The 18602-nt window shown below is 55.7% G+C and overlaps 1 protein-coding gene across 4 annotated transcripts; it reads left to right on the top strand.

Moving 5' to 3' along the window:
• Positions 1–213: 213 nt before the first annotated feature.
• PLEKHG6 (pleckstrin homology and RhoGEF domain containing G6) lies at positions 214–18389 on the top strand. 4 transcript variants are annotated; one of them, XM_063693757.1, is made up of 16 exons: positions 214–397; positions 2031–2236; positions 3503–3658; positions 4886–5050; positions 5435–5530; positions 5750–5800; positions 6136–6285; positions 7181–7291; positions 7425–7574; positions 7733–7870; positions 8177–8296; positions 8621–8753; positions 8869–8984; positions 16309–16454; positions 17135–17827; positions 18020–18389. In XM_063693757.1, exons 2-16 carry the CDS (start codon positions 2099–2101, stop codon positions 18027–18029), a joined length of 2373 nt encoding a protein of 790 aa, XP_063549827.1. In that variant the 5' UTR covers positions 214–397; positions 2031–2098; the 3' UTR covers positions 18030–18389. The 4 variants fall into 4 exon arrangements, with proteins under 4 accessions (XP_063549827.1, XP_018893366.1, XP_055214451.1 ...); XM_019037821.3 differs by lacking the exon at positions 214–397 and adding an exon at positions 556–722; XM_055358476.2 differs by lacking the exons at positions 214–397; positions 7181–7291 and adding an exon at positions 557–722.
• The last annotated feature ends 213 nt before the right edge of the window (positions 18390–18602 follow it).

Raw genomic sequence — 18602 nt, forward strand, 5'->3', positions numbered from 1 at the left:
AGGCCTCAGCTGCCTATCCCTGGAGCAAAGGCAAAGTCCAGGACAGCCTTCCACTATCACCTTCCACCAGGCAGGCCAGCCGGTCCTCTGAGAGATAAGGCTCACACTTTGGACTCCACAGCAGCGACGGGGCCCCCTGCCCCTCCAGCTGGCAGGCGGGCTCCCTGCCTGCTTAGGGGTCTAGGCCGAGGCAGGGGGAGGACGGGAGAGCCTGCCACTCGCCGCGACCAGCAGGAGAGAGGGGTGCCTGCCACAGGATGTCACCCTCGCCGCCTCCCCCGGCGGCGCCCCGCCCCTCACTCAGCCCTCATTACTGCAGCGCCTCGCGGGGGTCTGGCCTGGAGTGGAGGGCGCGCGGTCCCAGCCCTCCCGCTCGGCCGGCGGGTGTTGAGTTCAGGTGCGACCGAAAAGGGGAAAGGAGGGCACCGCCACGTGAGCTGTCCTCTCCGGGGAAGGCGGTGGCTGCGTGAGGGCGGGGGCTGCTCGGTCCCCAGGGCCCCGCCCCTCTGCCCCGAGCGGTGCTGGCGGTAGGGAGGGGCCAGCCCGGTCCCCGCCCTCCTCGCCCGGACCCGCGCTGCCCGGCTCCCGCGGGCCGCTCGATCCCAGTCCCAGGCTGGGCATCGGGGCTGGCTGGCATCGCCGGGGAGCCGACGGCGACGGGGAGCCCCGCGGGCGGGGAGGGCGGCGCAGGGCAGCGGGTGCGGTGACACCTGTGGGCACAGGTGAGCGGCGGGAGGGCTACGCTGCCCGGGGGCGGGGCGGCCGGGACCCGGGGCCTGGAAGCCGGGGCGAAGGGGAAGGAAGGCCTGGCCTCCCGAAGGCGGGAGGAGGGGAGCCGGGGGCTGGGCTGAGAAAGGACCCTGGGTAGGGAGCAGTACGAGGGAGACAGCGCCCTCAGAGGGAGGACTATTGGGAGGCGGCAGGAGGGACAGCGAACGTTTCCTCCTCTGCTCCTGAATCGGAGGAAGGTAAGGGAGGGCTGAGGCAGGACCTCAGGCCCACCTGGTCGGGGCACAAACACCTGCGCAGCCTTCTTGAGCCCACCGCCCCTTAGGAGGCCTCTCCTCTTCCAGGCCCTGCCCACTCGAGGGCGGGCCCTCCCTCCAGGTTTAGGGGGGAGGCATGGAGCCCCACGCCTGGCCCCCAGCTCCATGGTGGTATTCCCAGAGTCTGGGGAGGACCAAATATATAGCCCGAAACTGGAGAAACTCTAATTCTATTTGGCTGGTCTCTAAGGGCAGTGGCCGGACAGCTGGCCCCACTCACCTCCCTGTCTGTGGCCAGGAGGGTTCAGGTAGGAGATGGGCAAGCCTTTCAGTAAAGGCCAGACAGTAAAGATTAGAGACTTCGCGGTCTACACCGTCTGTCCCAACTAGCAAGAAGCAGTCACAGGTTATTAGGAGACCAGCAGAAGAGGATGGATTCCAACAAAACTGTGTTTATGGACACTGAATTTGAATATCATGTAATATTTACTTGTCCCAAAATATTGGTGGCTTTTTTGCAGGGGGGGCAGCAGTTGTTTCAACTATGTAAATATGTAAAGGCTTACAGGCTGTACAAAAACTGGTGGCAGACTGGGCTGTCTCCAGCCACCCCCACTCCCAGCCCACCCCACCCACCATGGCCTCCCTCCAGCTTTTTCCCAGGCTTTATATGGGGAAGGGGATGGGGTTATATCTAGGTGCAAGGAGAACCCTCCCACCTGGGTGTATCCAGAAAGCCCGAGACCTGTGACCCTTGTTCCCATTTGAGACCAGTGCAGGAGCTTGTACCCCAAATATGCACACATGTGAGAGAGGAGGTACATCTCCAAGGGGCTTCCTACCCAGTATGTACCTGGACCTACCCTACTCCCACCAAGTCATAGATGAGGCAGCCATGTTCCCCCCAACAAGTGACCAAGCCCTTGGCCCTCTCCTCCCCCACTATACCCTCCCTCCCAGGCCCCCCACCAGCCTTGGTCTCCTGCCTGGTGCCATTCACTGATTGGGGATGGCCCTTCCATTCCTCTCTTTTCTCTCTTGCAGCCCTAGGGGACCTCTTTCTCCTGGACATTGAAGATATGGCCCTTTGGAGGTGACCCAGGAGAGAAGGGATGAAAGCCTTTGGTCCTCCACATGAGGGACCCCTCCAAGGACTCGTGGCCTCCCGCATTGAGACTTATGGGGGCCGGCATCGAGCCTCTGCTCAGAGCACTGCTGGCAGACTCTATCCCCAAGGACGCCCTGTGCTGGTGAGTCCAGGCTGTGCCCCAAAAGGGACCTGGTGGGGCAGGAGGGAGGACACCTAGGCTGTGGAGTCTCTGTCCCCTTACAGGTTCAGAGGTTGAGCTATTCCTGCCCCTTACCCTACTCTTCTTTCCTGGGTTGCGGGAAAGAGGAGGGCAGTGACAGGGCCAGGCTCCAGGGACGTCACACCCCGGTCCCAGACAGCTGGGCAGGAGAGGCGGAGCCAGGAGAAGCCAGGCCCTCAGAGGAGTGCTGTTAGACAGGTCTCAGACAAAGAGCTGCGGGTAAGGTCATCAAACCCCAGAGCTGGCGCCTCCCAGGCTCCCGCCTCTGCTTGGCAGAAGTTTGAGGCCTTCCTGAGATCTGCCTCTCCCTGAGTCAGGATGAAGATGAGCAAAGGTTCAGGGTGTCCCTACTCCTCCAGTGGTGGGTAGGGACAGGAGGGTGCCTGCCTTGGCTCCACCCCTGGCTCCACCTGCCTGGCTCTCCTCCAGTCCTAACCAAGTAGAGGGGTGTGGAAGCCAGGTCTGTCCCTCAGCCTGCAGGTTTCCCCTCCACCTTGAGGACAGTTCTGCTTGTGGCTGGGACATCCCCTGCCTCAATGCATGAGAATTTTGCCCTTGGAGATGGGACTTTCCTAGGCTGTGGGTGAGAAGGGAGACTAGGAAGTATGTGGGGTAATTCAGGCCACAGGCAAATGAAGGAATGTGACCAGGCCTGCCCTGGGAGGAGCCGTGTGGCTGTGGCCTCAGCCTTTCACACAGAAGGGCAGCCACTCCCAGCTAGATGGGATGCAGGCTGCACGCCCCTGGGGAGGAGGCTGCACATGTGAGTGCCCTCATCCCCATGTGTGAGGGAGGCTGGTCATAGACAAGGAGAGTTACGAGAGACCAGAATGCTGTGTGCACCACGCCTTGTCCATGCACCCCCCATGGTACGGAGAGCAGGAGGCAGTGGGGGCACACACACCAGAGCCCAGGCATGTGTGTGCCTGTGCACCTGCTCGGCAGAAGGCCCCACTTCTTCCCCAGGCCCACTCAGGGAGCCAGGCTGTCATGCCTCTGCCCACTCAGCTTAGACTTGCCGGCAGTGGCTGCTGTGACTCAGGGCAGGAGCAGCCCACACCAAACTGGTTTGCAGGGAGAAGTGAGCCAGCCCGACTTACCAGGGTGGGGGAACAACATCTAGAGCCAAGCCTGCCCCCCTACTACCTCTCTGGGGTTTCTGGGGAAAGGGAGGCACCCCCAGAACTTCCCCTGCTCCTCTCCCAGGATCCCAGTCGCCGACGCCTCCAGCAGTATGTCCCCTTTGCCAGGGGTTCTGGCCAGGCCCGAGGCCTGTCACCCATGAGACTGCGAGATCCAGAGCCCGAGAAGAGGCACGGGGGCCATGTGGGGGCTGGCCTGCTTCACTCCCCCAAATTCAAGGTAAGGGGGTCCCTCTCCTCCCATCCCCACACATACGGCCCCAATTGTGATGGCTCCACAGATGACCAGCAAGCTCCGGGAGCTGAGAACACAGGTCCAGGAGGCTGCTGCCTGCCAGTCAGACATGGCTCTGCCTAGGACCTCTCAGGGATATATTTCTCCTTGGTCCATGCATGGCAACCAGGGACTTTGACTTGAGACACTTTGATTAAATGTGGATAAACGATTGATATTGAGCTTTCAGTTTTTGAAAATTACCAAGTGAAATTACCAAGTTGCTGAGAGTCAGGTATGCTCCCTCTATCCTCAGTGCCACATCATCCTTCACTGCCACTGTGAGCCTCACCTCTCCTCCCGAGCCACATCCGGATGGAGTGAGTGAGGGTCAGAAGTGTCTATTGCTCACATTCTTGGTACCAAAGAAACCTGTAAAATGGGCCGGGCACGGTGGCTCACACCTGTAATCCCAGCACTTTGGGAGGCCAAGACGGGCGGATCACCTGAGGTCAGGAGTTCGAGACCAGCCTGGCCAACATGGTGAAACCCCATCTCTGCTAAAAATGTAAAAAAAAATTAGCTGGGTGTCATGGCGGGCGCCTGTCATCCCAGCTACTAAGGAGGCTGAGGCAGGGGAATCGCTTGAACCCGGGAGGTGGAGGTTGCAGTGAGCCGAGATTGCGCCACTGCACTCCAGCCTGGGCAACAAGAGCAAAACTCTGTCTCAAAAGAAAAAAACAAAAAGAAACCTGTAAAATGTAAGCCATGCTGCTTCATAAAAAATGCCATTTTATAGGCAAATGTCAAAGTGGTGCCTGAAACCACTGGTTCTCTAAGTCTTGTTCTGATTCACTTGAAGGTCCCTCTGAAGTGTCTGTTTCTGTCCCTCCCCTACCTCATTCTGATTCAGGAGACCCATGGAAGGCCTCTTTCCTAACAGGGAGCCTAGATCAGACCCCTCTCCAGGGACCTTTCCACAGACCAGCGTGCCTCTTCACCCACATTCCAGCAATGCCTTTTTCCCTGGAATTCCAGCTGGGGCCGACCCCGTTCTCTAGGCCTCCATGTCCTCATGTCCTCACTCACACTCAGTGCTACTTGCCATCTCCCATTCCAGACACACACACACGCACACACTTTAACACACATGCACACACACAGCCCTCCCGGGGCCCTGTGGCTGGGTGCCAAGGATGTGACCAGAGCTGATGCCCTTCTTGGCTCCCCCAGGAACTCACCAAGGCCCATGAGCTGGAGGTGAGGCTGCACACTTTCAGCATGTTTGGGATGCCCCGGCTGCCCCCTGAGGACCGGCGGCACTGGGAGATAGGAGAGGGTGGCGACAGCGGCCTGACCATCGAGAAGTCCTGGAGGGAGCTGGTGCCTGGGCACAAGGTGAGCCTGAAACTCACAAGGTGAGTCCGTCCCCACGGCGTGAATGCACACACAGATTCTGCTCTAGAGGAGGGAAAGGCCTTGGGAAGTGGGGTCATGTGGAAAAAACATCTGGAAACGCGTTGATCTGGGTTCAGATCCCAGCTCTGCCACTTACTAGTGAGACCTTGGTCAAGACAGTAAAGTTCTCTGGGCCTCAGTTGCCACATATGTAAAGTGGGGATAATACCACCTACGCATCGGAGCATTGGTTTGAGGATTAAAAGGTCATGGTCATGTACAAAGTGCCTAAAACCTATAAAGTGGATCCAGTCGCACTTAACAGCTGGTACTCGCCATTCTAATTATCATTCCCCAACTGAACCAGCGTTCTCCTCACCCCAGGAGATGAGCCGGGAGCTCTGCCACCAACAGGAGGCCCTGTGGGAGCTCCTGACCACCGAGCTGATCTACGTGAGAAAGCTCAAGATCATGACTGATGTGAGCCCCCCGCAGCCCCAGCCCCGGCCCCATCTTCCCTGCATGAGCCCCCATCCTCCCAGACTGGAAGGCAGGTCACTGGGGGAGGGAGGGGCAGGATTTCAGGCCAGTCTGGGATGCAGGGAGATAGGTCAGCAGTACTGAAGTTGGTGGGGAGTGGGAGGTGACGACACTGAAGGGCTGCGCTGGGTCCTGAGACCCTCGTCTCCCTCCCTGCAGCTGCTAGCCGCCGGCCTGCTGAACCTGCAGCGAGTGGGACTGCTGATGGAAGTGAGTGGGTGCTCAGGAGGGGACCCTGGCACAGCCCGACCTCTGAGCCCGGGGATGAGGGTGGGCCCTCCAGCCATCCCTGTCTGAATTCCCACTGCCCCGTTTTTTGGGATGCCTTGCCTTCCCTACTTCCCTGTTACTGGGGACTCCAAGCGGGCCACAGGCCCCCCATTTCCCAGACTGGCATCCTTGAGATCTTCCAGGCCCAGTGCCCAGTTCATCCTTCTTCACCCCTGCCCCTGCTGTCCAAGCTTAAGGTCCTCACCTTTCCTCAGCCAGTGCCACCCCTGGTGACCTTCCAAAAGTGTGCTACTCAGTTCTGCTCCCTTCTCCAGGTGTCAGCTGAGACCCTGTTTGGAAATGTCCCCAGCCTGATTCGAACCCACCGGAGCTTTTGGGATGAGGTGCTGGGGCCCACCCTGGAGGAGACTCGGGCCTCGGGCCAGCCTCTGGACCCCATTGGTCTGCAAAGTGGCTTCCTGACGGTGAGGCCTGTGAAGGGCTGTGTCTGGATGGGGCAGGACTCGGAGCCCTCGGGGATCCTGTGTGTAGGGCATGCCCACAGTATGCAAATCTCTGTGATTTGAGGGGCCGCAGGACACAGCCCCTACCCCTAATATCACCTCACCTCCTCCCTTCATGCCACAAGTCTGACCTCTGTGCCACAGGCTCCTTGTTCTTCTGGAGGCCCTTATGAAATGAAAATGCAGCTGTCTCAGGGAAGGGTCACACCTTGGCTCCCATCAACTACAAAAGCTGGGTGCAGCAAATGAGGCCTAAGTGAGGGGACCCTTAGGAGGACCTGGGTGGGTGTAAAAGGCCACAAGAGGCACCCGGGGCATGGAGAAGAGTGACAAGAGAAAGCAAGAGGGCCTGGGATCCGACTTTCTTCTACAATGTTACCTAGCCAGGAAAATGTGGGCCCTGCAGGAAAAAGTTGCAGTGGGGTAGAGAGGTAGGCGTACTGCTCCTGGGAGCCTTAGGTACCCCCTCCATAGGAGCAAGGCTTCTGAGCCAACTCTTAGGTCGCCACCCCACCGCCAGGGTGAAATGGGATCTGCAATGTCCTGACAACGGTCCAGCTGAATTATTGATGGTGGGAGAGTAAGTCCAGAGCAGCAGGCCCCAGTAGCACTGTGGATAGAGGGAGCTCAGAGAGCTCTGGGTCAGTGTCGGGACCTCAGGCTCCGTGGAATCCAGAGAGAGAGGCGTAGCCTCGAGAGCATTCCTGGGAAGATCCTGGGAGGGAGGGACTGTCAGGAGCTGGGCTAAGGGCCCCTGTGAGGCTCTCTTCACCTGCTCCTGGGTCCTGCAGCTAGAGCCTGTATTCATGGCCTTCTCCCCATGCCTGCTCCCCACCTCCCACATCTGTCTCTCCAGTTTGGCCAGCGGTTCCACCCCTATGTCCAGTACTGCCTCCGAGTGAAGCAGACCATGGCTTACGCCCGAGAGCAGCAAGAAACTAACCCTCTCTTCCATGCCTTCGTGCAGGTGGGAGAAGGGGTGTTGGGGAGGGGGACGGGTGCATCTTAGCCGGCCGGTCTCCAGCTGAGCCTGAGGCTGAGTTCACCACTAGGCAGGGCAGGAGGGAGCAAACCCTGAGCCCCACCCACCTTCCCTGCAGTGGTGTGAGAAGCACAAGCGCTCTGGAAGGCAGATGCTCTGTGACTTGCTCATCAAGCCCCACCAGCGCATCACCAAGTACCCCCTGCTGCTCCATGCTGTGCTCAAGAGGAGCCCCGAGGCACGAGCCCAAGAGGCCCTGAATGCCATGGTAGGTGCCCCAGTGGGGCTGGGACGCTGGTGAATCGGGGACTGGGAGGGGGGTCTCTTTCTTAGTGTGTCTGTGACAGTGTGGTGCTGTGCTGTGGCTGGCATTGGTTGGGAGGGGTGCTGAGCCGTCCCTCCTCCCACACCCCCAACCCCACCTAGATTGAAGCCGTGGAGTCATTCCTGCGACACATCAATGGGCAGGTCCGCCAGGGCGAAGAGCAAGAGAGCTTGGCGGCTGCAGCACAACGCATCGGGCCCTACGAGGTGCTGGAGCCACCCAGTGATGAGGTGGAGAAGGTGAGGCGGCAGAGGGAAGGGACCCAGGAAAAGCAAGGTCCCAGGGATACTGGTGAAGGGGAGGGCTGCAAGGCCAGAACACCCCGTACTTGGGTGCTACAAGGGTGTCCATCATTCCTACCTGGTGGTGACAGTCCAAGGGGTACAGGTCAGAAGAGCAAAAAGGAGGCCCTGGGAGGCTTTCTCTAGCCCATGGGGGAAGGATACAAACAGAAAGGTGTTGGTGGCAGAACCAGGAGCCGCCCTTGGCCAGGAAGTCCAGGCAGACTGCCGAGCGCCCTGACCCCTCCCCTCTGTGTCCCTCAGAACCTGCGTCCATTCTCCACCCTGGACCTGACATCCCCCATGCTGGGGGTTGCGTCTGAGCACACCAGACAGCTGCTGCTGGAGGGACCTGTGCGAGTGAAGGAGGGACGAGAAGGGAAGGTGAGGGTGCTGCGGACAGAGTGGAGGGGATGGGGCACGGTGGGAGAAGGTAAGAGGCAGAAACACCGGAAGTGGGAGAAGAGGGGTTTGGGGAAGAGGATGTGGTTCTGGCTAAGCCCCAGTCATTTGTGTGACCCTGAGCCAGCCACTTTGCCTGCCTGTAAAGTGAGAGATGGGACCAAAGCGACGCCCCTGGCCACTCCCGCATTTGGGCTCTGCGTGTGTCCCTGTGTGCCTGCGCACCATGCCTGAGCCTCCTCCCGGACCAGCCCTGCCCCTGGCTCCAGCTGACCCTGTCTCTTTCCCCTACGTCCCCACCCCCAGCTGGACGTGTACCTGTTCCTCTTCTCTGATGTGCTCCTTGTGACCAAGCCCCAGCGCAAGGTGGACAAAGCCAAGGTCATCCGCCCGCCTCTCATGCTGGAGAAGCTCGTGTGCCAACCCCTGCGAGACCCCAGTATGTCCTTCCTTCAGGGAGTCTTTTCTTCTCCCTCTTCTCAGCGAGGGGAAGGAGGAGCTGGGATGGAGATCAAATAAAGGCTGGCCTCTTGAAGGTTGTCTCCTCCATCCAGACAGCTTCCTGCTGATCCACCTCACTGAATTCCAGTGTGTCTCCAGCGCCCTCCTCGTGCACTGTCCCAGTCCTACAGACCGTGCCCAGTGGCTGCAGAAGACCCAGCAGGCCCAGGTATGGGAAAGCCAGCAACGGGGAGGCATGGGCAGGGGTCCCCGGAGCTCAGAAATGGGAGCACAGTGGTGGCTCACACCTGTAATCTCAGCACTTTGGGAGGCTGAGGCAGGTGGATCACCTGGGGTCAGGAGTTTGAGACCAGCCTGGCCAACATGGTGAAACCCCGTCTCTACTAAAAATACAAAAATTAGCCGGGCATGGTGGTGTGTGCCTGTAGTCCCAATTACTTGGGAGGCTGAGGCAGGAGAATCATTTGAGCCCAGGAAGTGGAGGTTACAGTGACCTGAGATCGTGCCACTGCACTCTAGCCTGGGTGACAGAGTGAGACCCTGAAGAAGAAGGAAAAAAAAAAAAAAGAACGAAGGAAGGAAGGAAGGAACGAATGAACATGGAAGCGCAGAGGGGAGGAGGAGAGAGGCTGGGGTGGATTCAGGTTCAGACTGGACAATCTGATGTGCCCCAGAGAGGGAGGCAGAGCCTCCACCATCCATCAGAAGACAGAAAAAGCCTTTGGCCAGCTACTGTGCCAGCCACTGGGAGAGCCCAAGATACAGCATCCCCTGAAGGTTTGTACAGCCTGAAATGATTAACTTCTGGAAGTCATCTTCCATTCGCAGACATTTACAGGGCACTTGCTGAGTACCGCACTAGGGCTGGGTGCTAGGGAATCAGAAAAGAATAAACCACCATTCCTGCCCTCAAGGCCTAGGTGCTGCAGCCTGGTTGAGTAATTAGTATACAAACAATAGAGAGAAGTTATGTGGAATGAAGCTGGGACAGAGAAGGGAGCAAGGCATTGTCTGCTGGGTCTGTTTGGAAGGGACACAGAGGAGGTGATGTCTGAGCACCATTTGGGAGGATACCTAGGAGTATGTCAGGGAGTCAGGGTGGAAGGGAAGGGCATTCCACATGGAGGAGCAGAACGTGCAAAGGCCAGAACTGTGAAACAGTTGTGTGTGTTGAGAGAACTGCCCCCATTGATATTGCTACAGTATCAAGTACAAGAGTAGACGCAGCAGGGAGAGGCTAGGGGGTAGGTGCCACCAGGTCATGCCCATCTCTGCATGTCATGATAAAGCATCCTATAGATGAGCTTTGTCCTTTGGATGACAGAGGGCCAGTGAAGGAGTCGGGCAGGGGAGTGATGTGAGCAGATAAAAAGGAGGAGTTCAAAAGAAGAGAGATGCAAATGGAGCTGTATTAGGTCCCACAAACTTGGTGGCCTAAAATGCATCAGAACCTTACTCTCTCACAGTTCTGGAGGCCAGAAGTTTCAAATCAAGGTGTTGGCAGAGCTGAGTTTCCTCTGGAGGCTCTAGAGGAGAATCCATCCTTGCCTCTTCCGGCTCCTGGTTGCCCAGGCATTCCGTGGCTTGTGGTAACAAAATTCCAAACTCTTTCTCTGTCTTCCCATGGCCTTCCTCTCTGTATGTCTCTGTGTCCAAATTTCCCCCTCCTTTCTCTTACAAAGATGTGAGTATTAGATTTCGAGCCCACCCTAAATCCAGGGAGAACTCATCTTGAGCTCTTAGGATCTCTGCAAATCTGCGAAGACTCTTTTTCGAAATCAGGTCACATTCACAGGTTCCAGAGGGTAGGACTTAGATATATCTATCTTTTGGGGGGGCCACTATTCAACCCACCACAGGAACGGAATGGCCAAAGAGAAGTGAAGATTTGAGTTAGACTTTTAAGGATAGGAAGACCATGAGCAGAAGAATCAGAGGACCAGCTGGGCTGGATATATTTCTGGAATGACGGCCATATCTGCCTAAGTCTGGAGCACAGGGTTTGTGTGAGTGCATGGTAAGAGGCCAGATTCTGCAGAATCTCAGAGCTGCAGAACCCTGTGGCCTGGATGCGCTGGAGTTAAATAGGGTCAACAAGAGACAGCCACCGTGAATTCTTTTTTTTTTTTTCTTTTGAGACAGAGTCTTACTCCATCACCCAGGCTAGAGTGCAGTGGCATGATCACAGCTCACTGCCGCCTCAACTTCCTGGGCTCAAGTGAGTCTCCCAGCTTAGCCTCCCAAGTAGCTGGGACTGCAGGTGTGTACCACCACACCTGGCTAATTTTTTGCATCTTTTTGTAGAGACAGGGTCTTTCCATGTTGTCCAGGCTGGTCTTGAACTCCTGAGCTTAAGCAATCTGCATATCTCGGCCTCCCAAAGTGCTAAGATTACAGGCTGAGCCACTGTGCATAGCCCTGCCATGAATTCTTGAGCAAGGGTGAAATCAGTGTGTTTCCTCTTGAATTAGGTTTTCAGGAAATCAGATAGCAGTGTGCTGGGTGGGCTGGAGGAGGGAGAAGTTGGTGACAGGAGGTTTATTGTACTAGTTTGGGTGTGAAACATGGAAGGTTTAGTGCCACAGCCTTAGGGAGACATTGCAAAAAGGGACAAAAAACAAAGGAGAAGAAAGGAGCTAAAGAAGAGGGAAGAGGCCAGGCGCGGTGGCTCACGCCTGTAATCCCAGCACTTTGGGAGGCCGAGGCAGACCGATCACGAGGTCAGGAGATTGAGACCATGGTGAAACGCCGTCTCTACTAAAAAAAAGACAAAAAATTAGCCAGGCACGGTGGCGGGCGCCTGTAGTCCCAGCTACTTGGGAGGCTGAGGCAGGAGAATGGCGTGAACCCAGGAGGCGGAGCTTGCAGTGAGCCTAGATCGTGCCACTGCACTCCAGCCTGGGCAACAGAGCAAGACTCTGTCTCAAAAAAAAAGAAGAGGGAAGAGAAGGAGGAGGCTTAGGGATACTTTGGTTAAAGTCTATACTGAATTCAGAAAAATCCAGATTCAGACACCAGTCCTACCAGGTCCTAGCCATGTGACCTTGGGTAAGTTATATGACCTCCCTCAACTTCAATTTCTTCATCTGCAAAACAGATATACACAATGACTACCTGCTTCCTAGGGAGATTCAAAGCTGTCATTCGGCTTAGGCACACAGCCTGGTGCCAGCACTGGGCACAGGCTCAGGAACTCCAGATACCCAGCGGCAAAGAGCACAGTTGGCCTCCAGACGCTTCAGTTTGGAAGACTGCATTGGCAATGGGACCCCAGACAGAAATGCAGTCATTAGAAAGGGAAAGGGAAATGTGTTTGTTTAGTTATTGCCTCCTCAGTGAGGTGGCTTTAGGGTAGGAATATTTAAACAGCAGCGTTTTGAAATTGAGGCAGCCAAGATATAACCTAGTGGAGATATCTTAGGGGCTTTGGGAACAAAAGAAACAGAAACAAAGACCTGGAATTCAAGTGAAAAAGGAGGACAAAAGACACACCCCAAGGGGAGGCAGGTGGATTTTGTGATGACAGTGGTCTCCCATCGGCCCTGTCCCCTGCTTCCGGCTCGGTTCACTGTCCCCTCTGCATGGCAGGGACTTCTCTCCACCACTTCCACCTAAGCCTAAACACACTTTCCACTAGGCTGGACTGACTGGCAAGTGACATCATTCTGGTGGTTAATCAAATTTTCTTGGCCAGGCGTAGTGGCTCACCTCCTCTAATCCCAGCACTTTGAGAGGCTGAGGCAGGCGGATGGCCTGAGACCAGAAGTTCAAGACCCAGCCTGGCCAACATGGCAAAACCCCATCTTTACAAAAAATACAAAAATTAGCTGGGCCTGGTGGCACACGCCTGTAGTCCCAGCTACTCGGGAGGCTGAGGTGGGAGGATCACTTGAACCCGGGAGATAGAGCCTACGGTGAGCTATGTTCCCACCGCTGCACTACAACCCAGACAACAGGGTGAGACCTTGTCTAAAAAAAAAAAAAAAAAAAAAAAAAAGTTAAATAAAACATTTTCCTGAAGGCTAGAGGCTCAAGGGGAGCCCAGGGACAAAAGCACAAGCTAGTGGCATCGGTGTTCCTAGAGCCCCAACTCCCCAGGATAGCCAGTGGGGCTGGCAGTGAATGGCAGGCTGCCTTTTTTCCTTCAGAACTGCCACCTCCACCTTCAGAACTTTCTCCTCTTTTTTTGGTTTTTAGTCACAGAACAACAGCTAGACCCTCACCTTCTCCCTTTTAGAATCCCAAGGGCTACTGAAAATTACGGGTATTTTACTATGCAAAACAACTCAGTCCCCTGGTAGTCTCACTCCAGGCTAACAGGAAAGATCTGTCAAGATCTATAACCAAGATATGCACCAAGGCTCCCTGGCCCTCCTTAGCAAAACAAAGAAAACTGAAACTTTGAAATGACTTTTCCTGCTATTGTCTCACACCAGATTCTTAGGGAATCCTCTCTAGAGCCATCAGTCTTTATACACTGAAGAGGGCAGTAGAAACTCTGTTGGTCCCTTTCATAGAGCAATCCCCAGGGGGCAGACTACTGTTTTCTCACCCTGGCAGAAACGTTGACTTGCAGATTTATTCCTAGCGGGTCTAGCTGTGATGACTCACACTTTTAGAGAAAGTAAGCTTCTCCAGGGAGAAGAGACTGAATCTTGGGGAATGCCCAGGGACTGAGAAGAGGAAAAGGAACAGAGACAGGAACAGAAAGAGCCGTCAGAGATGGCGACCAAGAAATTAAAGCAGGGAGACTGAAGGAGGCAGCCGAGGCTAAGAGCCAGGGTCTGAAGGAGAGGCCCGAGCAGCTGTCAGGGAGTTACTTCACCTCTCGGGGAGTTGCAGTGCACGCAGGACAGACAGTCCGCAAGTGGCCAGGCACAAGGCCCAGGACTGTATGGGCACTCCATAAATGTTTGCCATTGTCATCATTAGAAGAAAGGGGTGGTCTTTGGGGCCTGGGTAGGGCCTGCTGCTGACTGGGGAAACGATCCGCATCTGTTGCTCAGGAAGTCAGTGGGCACCTTTCAGAGTTCGGTTTTAGTCCGGCACTGGGGAGTTCTGGGAGGAGAGTGGGTGAATCTAGGAGCCACCCCAGAGACAGCAGGGAAAGGAGGCATTTCCTCTCCACGGGTACAAAGGAAGAAGAATCCTGCTAGGGGCCCTCCCTTCCTCTTCTCAGTTTTGTAGGGGTGTCACATTCTGGCTTAAGCGCCAATTTCCTTTTTCTTTCCCGTCCCCTCTGCCCCCATGTGTCTCTCCTCTTAACCAAGCTGAGAAAATTCTCCCAGGGTTGCTGGAGAGGCTTTGGGCTCGCTGGGAGGCACCTCCAAGAGCCCCATCCCGCCCATTCCCCCGACCCCCTACCCCGTGCTCAGGGCTCCCCCTCGCCCCCCTCCCCCCCGCCGCCTCCTCCAGCCTCTTCCTGGGGTCGGGCAAGGGGCAAGTTTAGCAGAGATGCTGGCATTGAACGTCCCTTACAGAAACCCTGCTTCCTTCCAGTTCTTCTTTCCCGTAACATCCCTCCCTTGGCACCCCAAACACAAACCTGAATTTGGGTCCTGTGAGGCAAAAGGGCACCCCAGCAGGACAAGCAGATCGGCCCAGCGCCTCCACCCTCTCTTTTCTCACTTCTTCCCTCCCTTCACATGGAGTTGGGAGATGAGGCCTGGGAAAGAGGGAGTCCTGCCCCAGGTCCCAGCCCTGGCAGGTTTCCTACCCCCAGGTACCCTCCCCTGCTCCGGCCAACAGACCACATCTTATGAGGATGCTGTCAGCCTTGGGAATAAGTGACTGGAGAGCCAGAAAAAGCAGAATCGGAAATATAAGCCTGGTGTCATTTTCCTATCCCTGTTCATCCATTTCGTCTCTTGTCCTGACCCAGCTGCCCCCCGGGTTTCTTGAGAGGCTTTGGGAAAGTCCAGGTGCCCAGGAGTTGCTGGCTCATATACTTCAAGCTGGGGAGATAGTGGAAATATTTAACAATTAGTATAGCATGGGCATCAACCAATCAGAAAGGAGCGCTGCGCTAGAGGTCCTCTGCTGTGCCAGAGGTTATCTCCCCTAGTTGCTAGATCATGGGGATGGGGGAAGTGGTTGAGGCCCAGGCAGCAGCCATTCCCTTACCAGCATGGAAGACTTCAATATTTTAACAAGGATATGGCCATACCAGCAAGTCCTGATATCAGTGCTGCCCACAGCAGCCACCAGTACCTCCCTTTTGCCAAGGCTTGCCTCCGCCTCCAACCTCAGCTCTGCCACTTTCTCTTCCCTCTCCCTCCCCCTCCCCCTCCCCAAGCCAACAACTGTAAGAGTTACCTTCCCTAACTCTTTACCCTTCAAGGCTGTCCTTGAAAGTGTTGCAGTGACTGAACTAGGACTCAAAGAGCAAGGCCCTGTCCCAGCTCTGCTTCTCCACACCTGTGGTACCTTGAGCAAGTCACTTCACCTCTCTAGGTCTAGGTTTCTTGTCTGTAAAATGGGCTAACATTCATGTTCTCCACACCACAGGGCATTGATGTGTATCAAATGACCACATGTGCAAAAGTGCTTTGAAAATTTTTTCTCAGATGGCACTATTTCCTTCTGATGGTACCTGTATAAAATTGCTGAGGGAGGGAGAAGGCAGACAATATAATGCGTCCTCTCCTCAGCCTTCTAGGAACTTTCCTCCCTCTGAAGGACAGCAGAGTCCTCAGCCTGGGACAAAGCCCACCTCTGCCCACGTTCTGCCCTCCTGCTCCTCCCAGCTTCAGGGCAGAGGCCCAGGTGGTAGGAGAGGGATGCTCTTGAAGGAGCAACCAGTACCAATTCAGAACACTTATTCTACCATCACCACCAACCAGGGAGGGCTTCCTGAAGGAGGGGGCAGACCTGATAACAGGTCTGCCAATGGGACATGAGAAGCAGGAAGACCTGTACAGGTAGGAAAAGGGCCATTCTGTTCACCCCACTCACCCCCAACACTAGCTCCAGAGTTTGGTGCCACCAAATCCCGGCACCACCCCACTTTCTTACAGTAAGAAGTACCCCCTCAGGCAGTTACTTAACCTTAGAGTCTCCATGTCTCAGTAGTAAGGTGGGGTAAAAATATCTGGTTCATGGGGTTTTTGTAAAGATTAAATAAGGTAATGTAGGCCGGGCGCGGTGGCTTACGCCTCTAATTCCAGCACTTTGGGAGGCCAAGGGGGGTGGATCACAAGGTCAGGAGTTTGAGACCAGCCTGGCCAAGATGGTGAAACCCCATCTCTACTAAAAATACAAAAATTAGCCGGGCACGTTGGCGGGCGCCTGTAATCCCAGCTACTAAGGAGGCTGAGGCAGGAGAATCACTTGAACCCAGGAGGTGGAGGTTGCAGTGAGCCAAGACTGTGGCACTGCACTCTAGTCTGGGTGACAGAGCAAGACTCAGTCTCAAAAAATAATAATAATAAAATAAAATAAGGTAATATATGTAACGCACTTAGCAGGGTGCCTGGCAAACAGCAAGTGCTCAATAAATGAGAGCTCTTAATAATGAAAGTGTCCTGTCCCAGGCTGCCCTACAGAAGCTGAAGGCAGAGGAGTATGTTCAACAGAAGAGGGAGCTCCTGACCCTCTATCGGGACCAGGACAGGGAGTCCCCCAGCACCAGGCCCTCCACGCCTTCCCTGGAGGGCTCTCAGAGCAGCGCAGAGGGGAGGTAAGGCTCACACGGACTACAAGGTCTCCCTGAGCAGGGGGAGGGAGCCATAAGGCTGAGAAATGGCATTACTGCACATTTTTGGTAGAATTGGGAATAGATAGAGGAACACAGGCGTAGGGCAGGGTAGGGAAGGTCGGTACCAGCTGTGTTGGGTCGGAAGGTTAGTACCAGCCGTGTTGGGTTGGAGATGGGGGATAGGGCACAGACAGCCTACAGAGTTAGCCTGCCTAGAGTCACACAGGAGCACCGTGAGAGGAGCAGGCTCGAGAGTGAAGGTAGGTGTGGATCTGCAGAATATTAGAGCTGCCAAATCCCCGGGGAGTGTGAGGTTCGTCTAGGATAGCACCACTGCTTGGCAGCAGCTTAAGGAGAAAAGAAGAATCGATTATTGAGGATAATATCAGGTAAGTTCAGGAACCACTCAGCAAAAGCCTGACTACCCACTCGATACAAGATCCTGGACCAGATGCTATGGATAAAACAGTGTAGAGGCAGCCCGTACTCTCTTAGGAGCTTAAAATCTAGCCAGCCAGATGAGAAAAACAATCACAGTGCAATGGAAAGGTGATACCAAAATAAGTTTGGAGGAGGGGCCATTTCTGGATGTAGTGATCAAGGGAAACTCCCTGGACTTGAACTTGACCCCTACTCATCTGACTCTTTGCCATTAATTGTAGGACTCCTGAGTTCTCAACCATTATCCCCCACCTGGTGGTGACAGAAGACACAGATGAAGATGCTCCCTTTGTGCCAGATGATACCTCAGACTCTGGCTACGGCACTTTGATCCCAGGCACCCCCACGGGGTCCCGCTCCCCACTGAGCCGTCTACGCCGAAGAGCCCTTCGGCGGGACCCTCGCCTCACCTTCTCCACCCTGGAACTCCGGGACATCCCTCTGCGTCCCCACCCTCCCGACCCCCAAGCTTCTCAACGCCGAAGCGCCCCCGAACTGCCAGAAGGAATCCTAAAAGGAGGCAGTCTTCCCCAGGAAGACCCACCAACCTGGTCTGAGGAAGAAGATGGGGCCTCCGAGCGAGGGAATGTGGTGGTGGAAACACTCCACAGGGCCCGGCTTCGGGGCCAGCTTCCCTCCTCCCCAACCCATGCTGACTCTGCCGGGGAAAGCCCCTGGGAGTCCTCAGGGGAGGAGGAAGAAGAGGGGCCTCTGTTCCTGAAAGCTGGCCACACATCCCTGCGCCCAATGCGGGCTGAGGACATGCTCAGAGAGATCCGGGAGGAGCTGGCCAGCCAAAGGATTGAGGGGGCCGAGGAGCCCCGGGACAGCAGGCCACGGAAGCTGACTCGGGCCCAGCTGCAGAGGATGCGGGGGCCCCACATCATTCAGCTGGACACCCCTCTGTCCGCATCGTAAGTGCTGGAGGGAAGCTGGCCTGGGAGGGGGCAGACGGGGATGTCTGTATGGTGGTGGGGGGGTGCAGTATAGAAAGAGGGCAATGCAGGAACAGGGGCTGAGGCAGGAAGGGTTCTCCGCCTCACTCTTCACCTGACCCTCACCCATTGCCACTGACTGTCGCCTAACACCCCCTCCTGTCTTTTCAGAGAGGTATGAGGAATGCAGAGGACTTTTGGCATGCATCTCTCCCAGAAGAGATCTCTCCCCAGTAGTGCTGGTCACCCTCCAGCATCTGTGACTCTACCTCAAGGACCACATTTCCCAAAGGAAGCCTGGCCCAGGCACCCTGCCTCCTGCTCTGTTTGGGGATCAAGAACTGTACATTTATGTATCATAGGTGCACCTGAGCCCCACAGAAAGTTGTGCATAAAAATGACTGCCCTGGCTGGGCATGGCTGCCTGTAATCCCAGCATTTTGGGAGGCTGAGGTGGGAGGATCCCTTGAGCCCAGGAGTTCCAGACCAGCCTGGGCAATATAGGGAAACCCTGTCTTTACAAAAAAAATTTTTTAAATTACCCAGGTGTGGTGGTGTGCCTGTGTCCAGAGGCTGAGGTGGGAGGACCCCATGAGCCCAAGGGTTGGAGGCTGCAGTGAGCGCACTCCAGCTTGGGCAACAGATGAGGGTGTTCAGAACAAGAACCTGCTACTCCTCTGTCAGTTGGCGTGATGGTGATGGGCTACCTGGCCCTAGTGCAGGGCTTTTCCCATCTCACCCCTCAGGATCTGGG

This window comes from Gorilla gorilla, chromosome 10, assembly GCF_029281585.2.
Source record: "Gorilla gorilla gorilla isolate KB3781 chromosome 10, NHGRI_mGorGor1-v2.1_pri, whole genome shotgun sequence".
NCBI classification, from domain to species: Eukaryota; Metazoa; Chordata; class Mammalia; order Primates; family Hominidae; genus Gorilla; species Gorilla gorilla.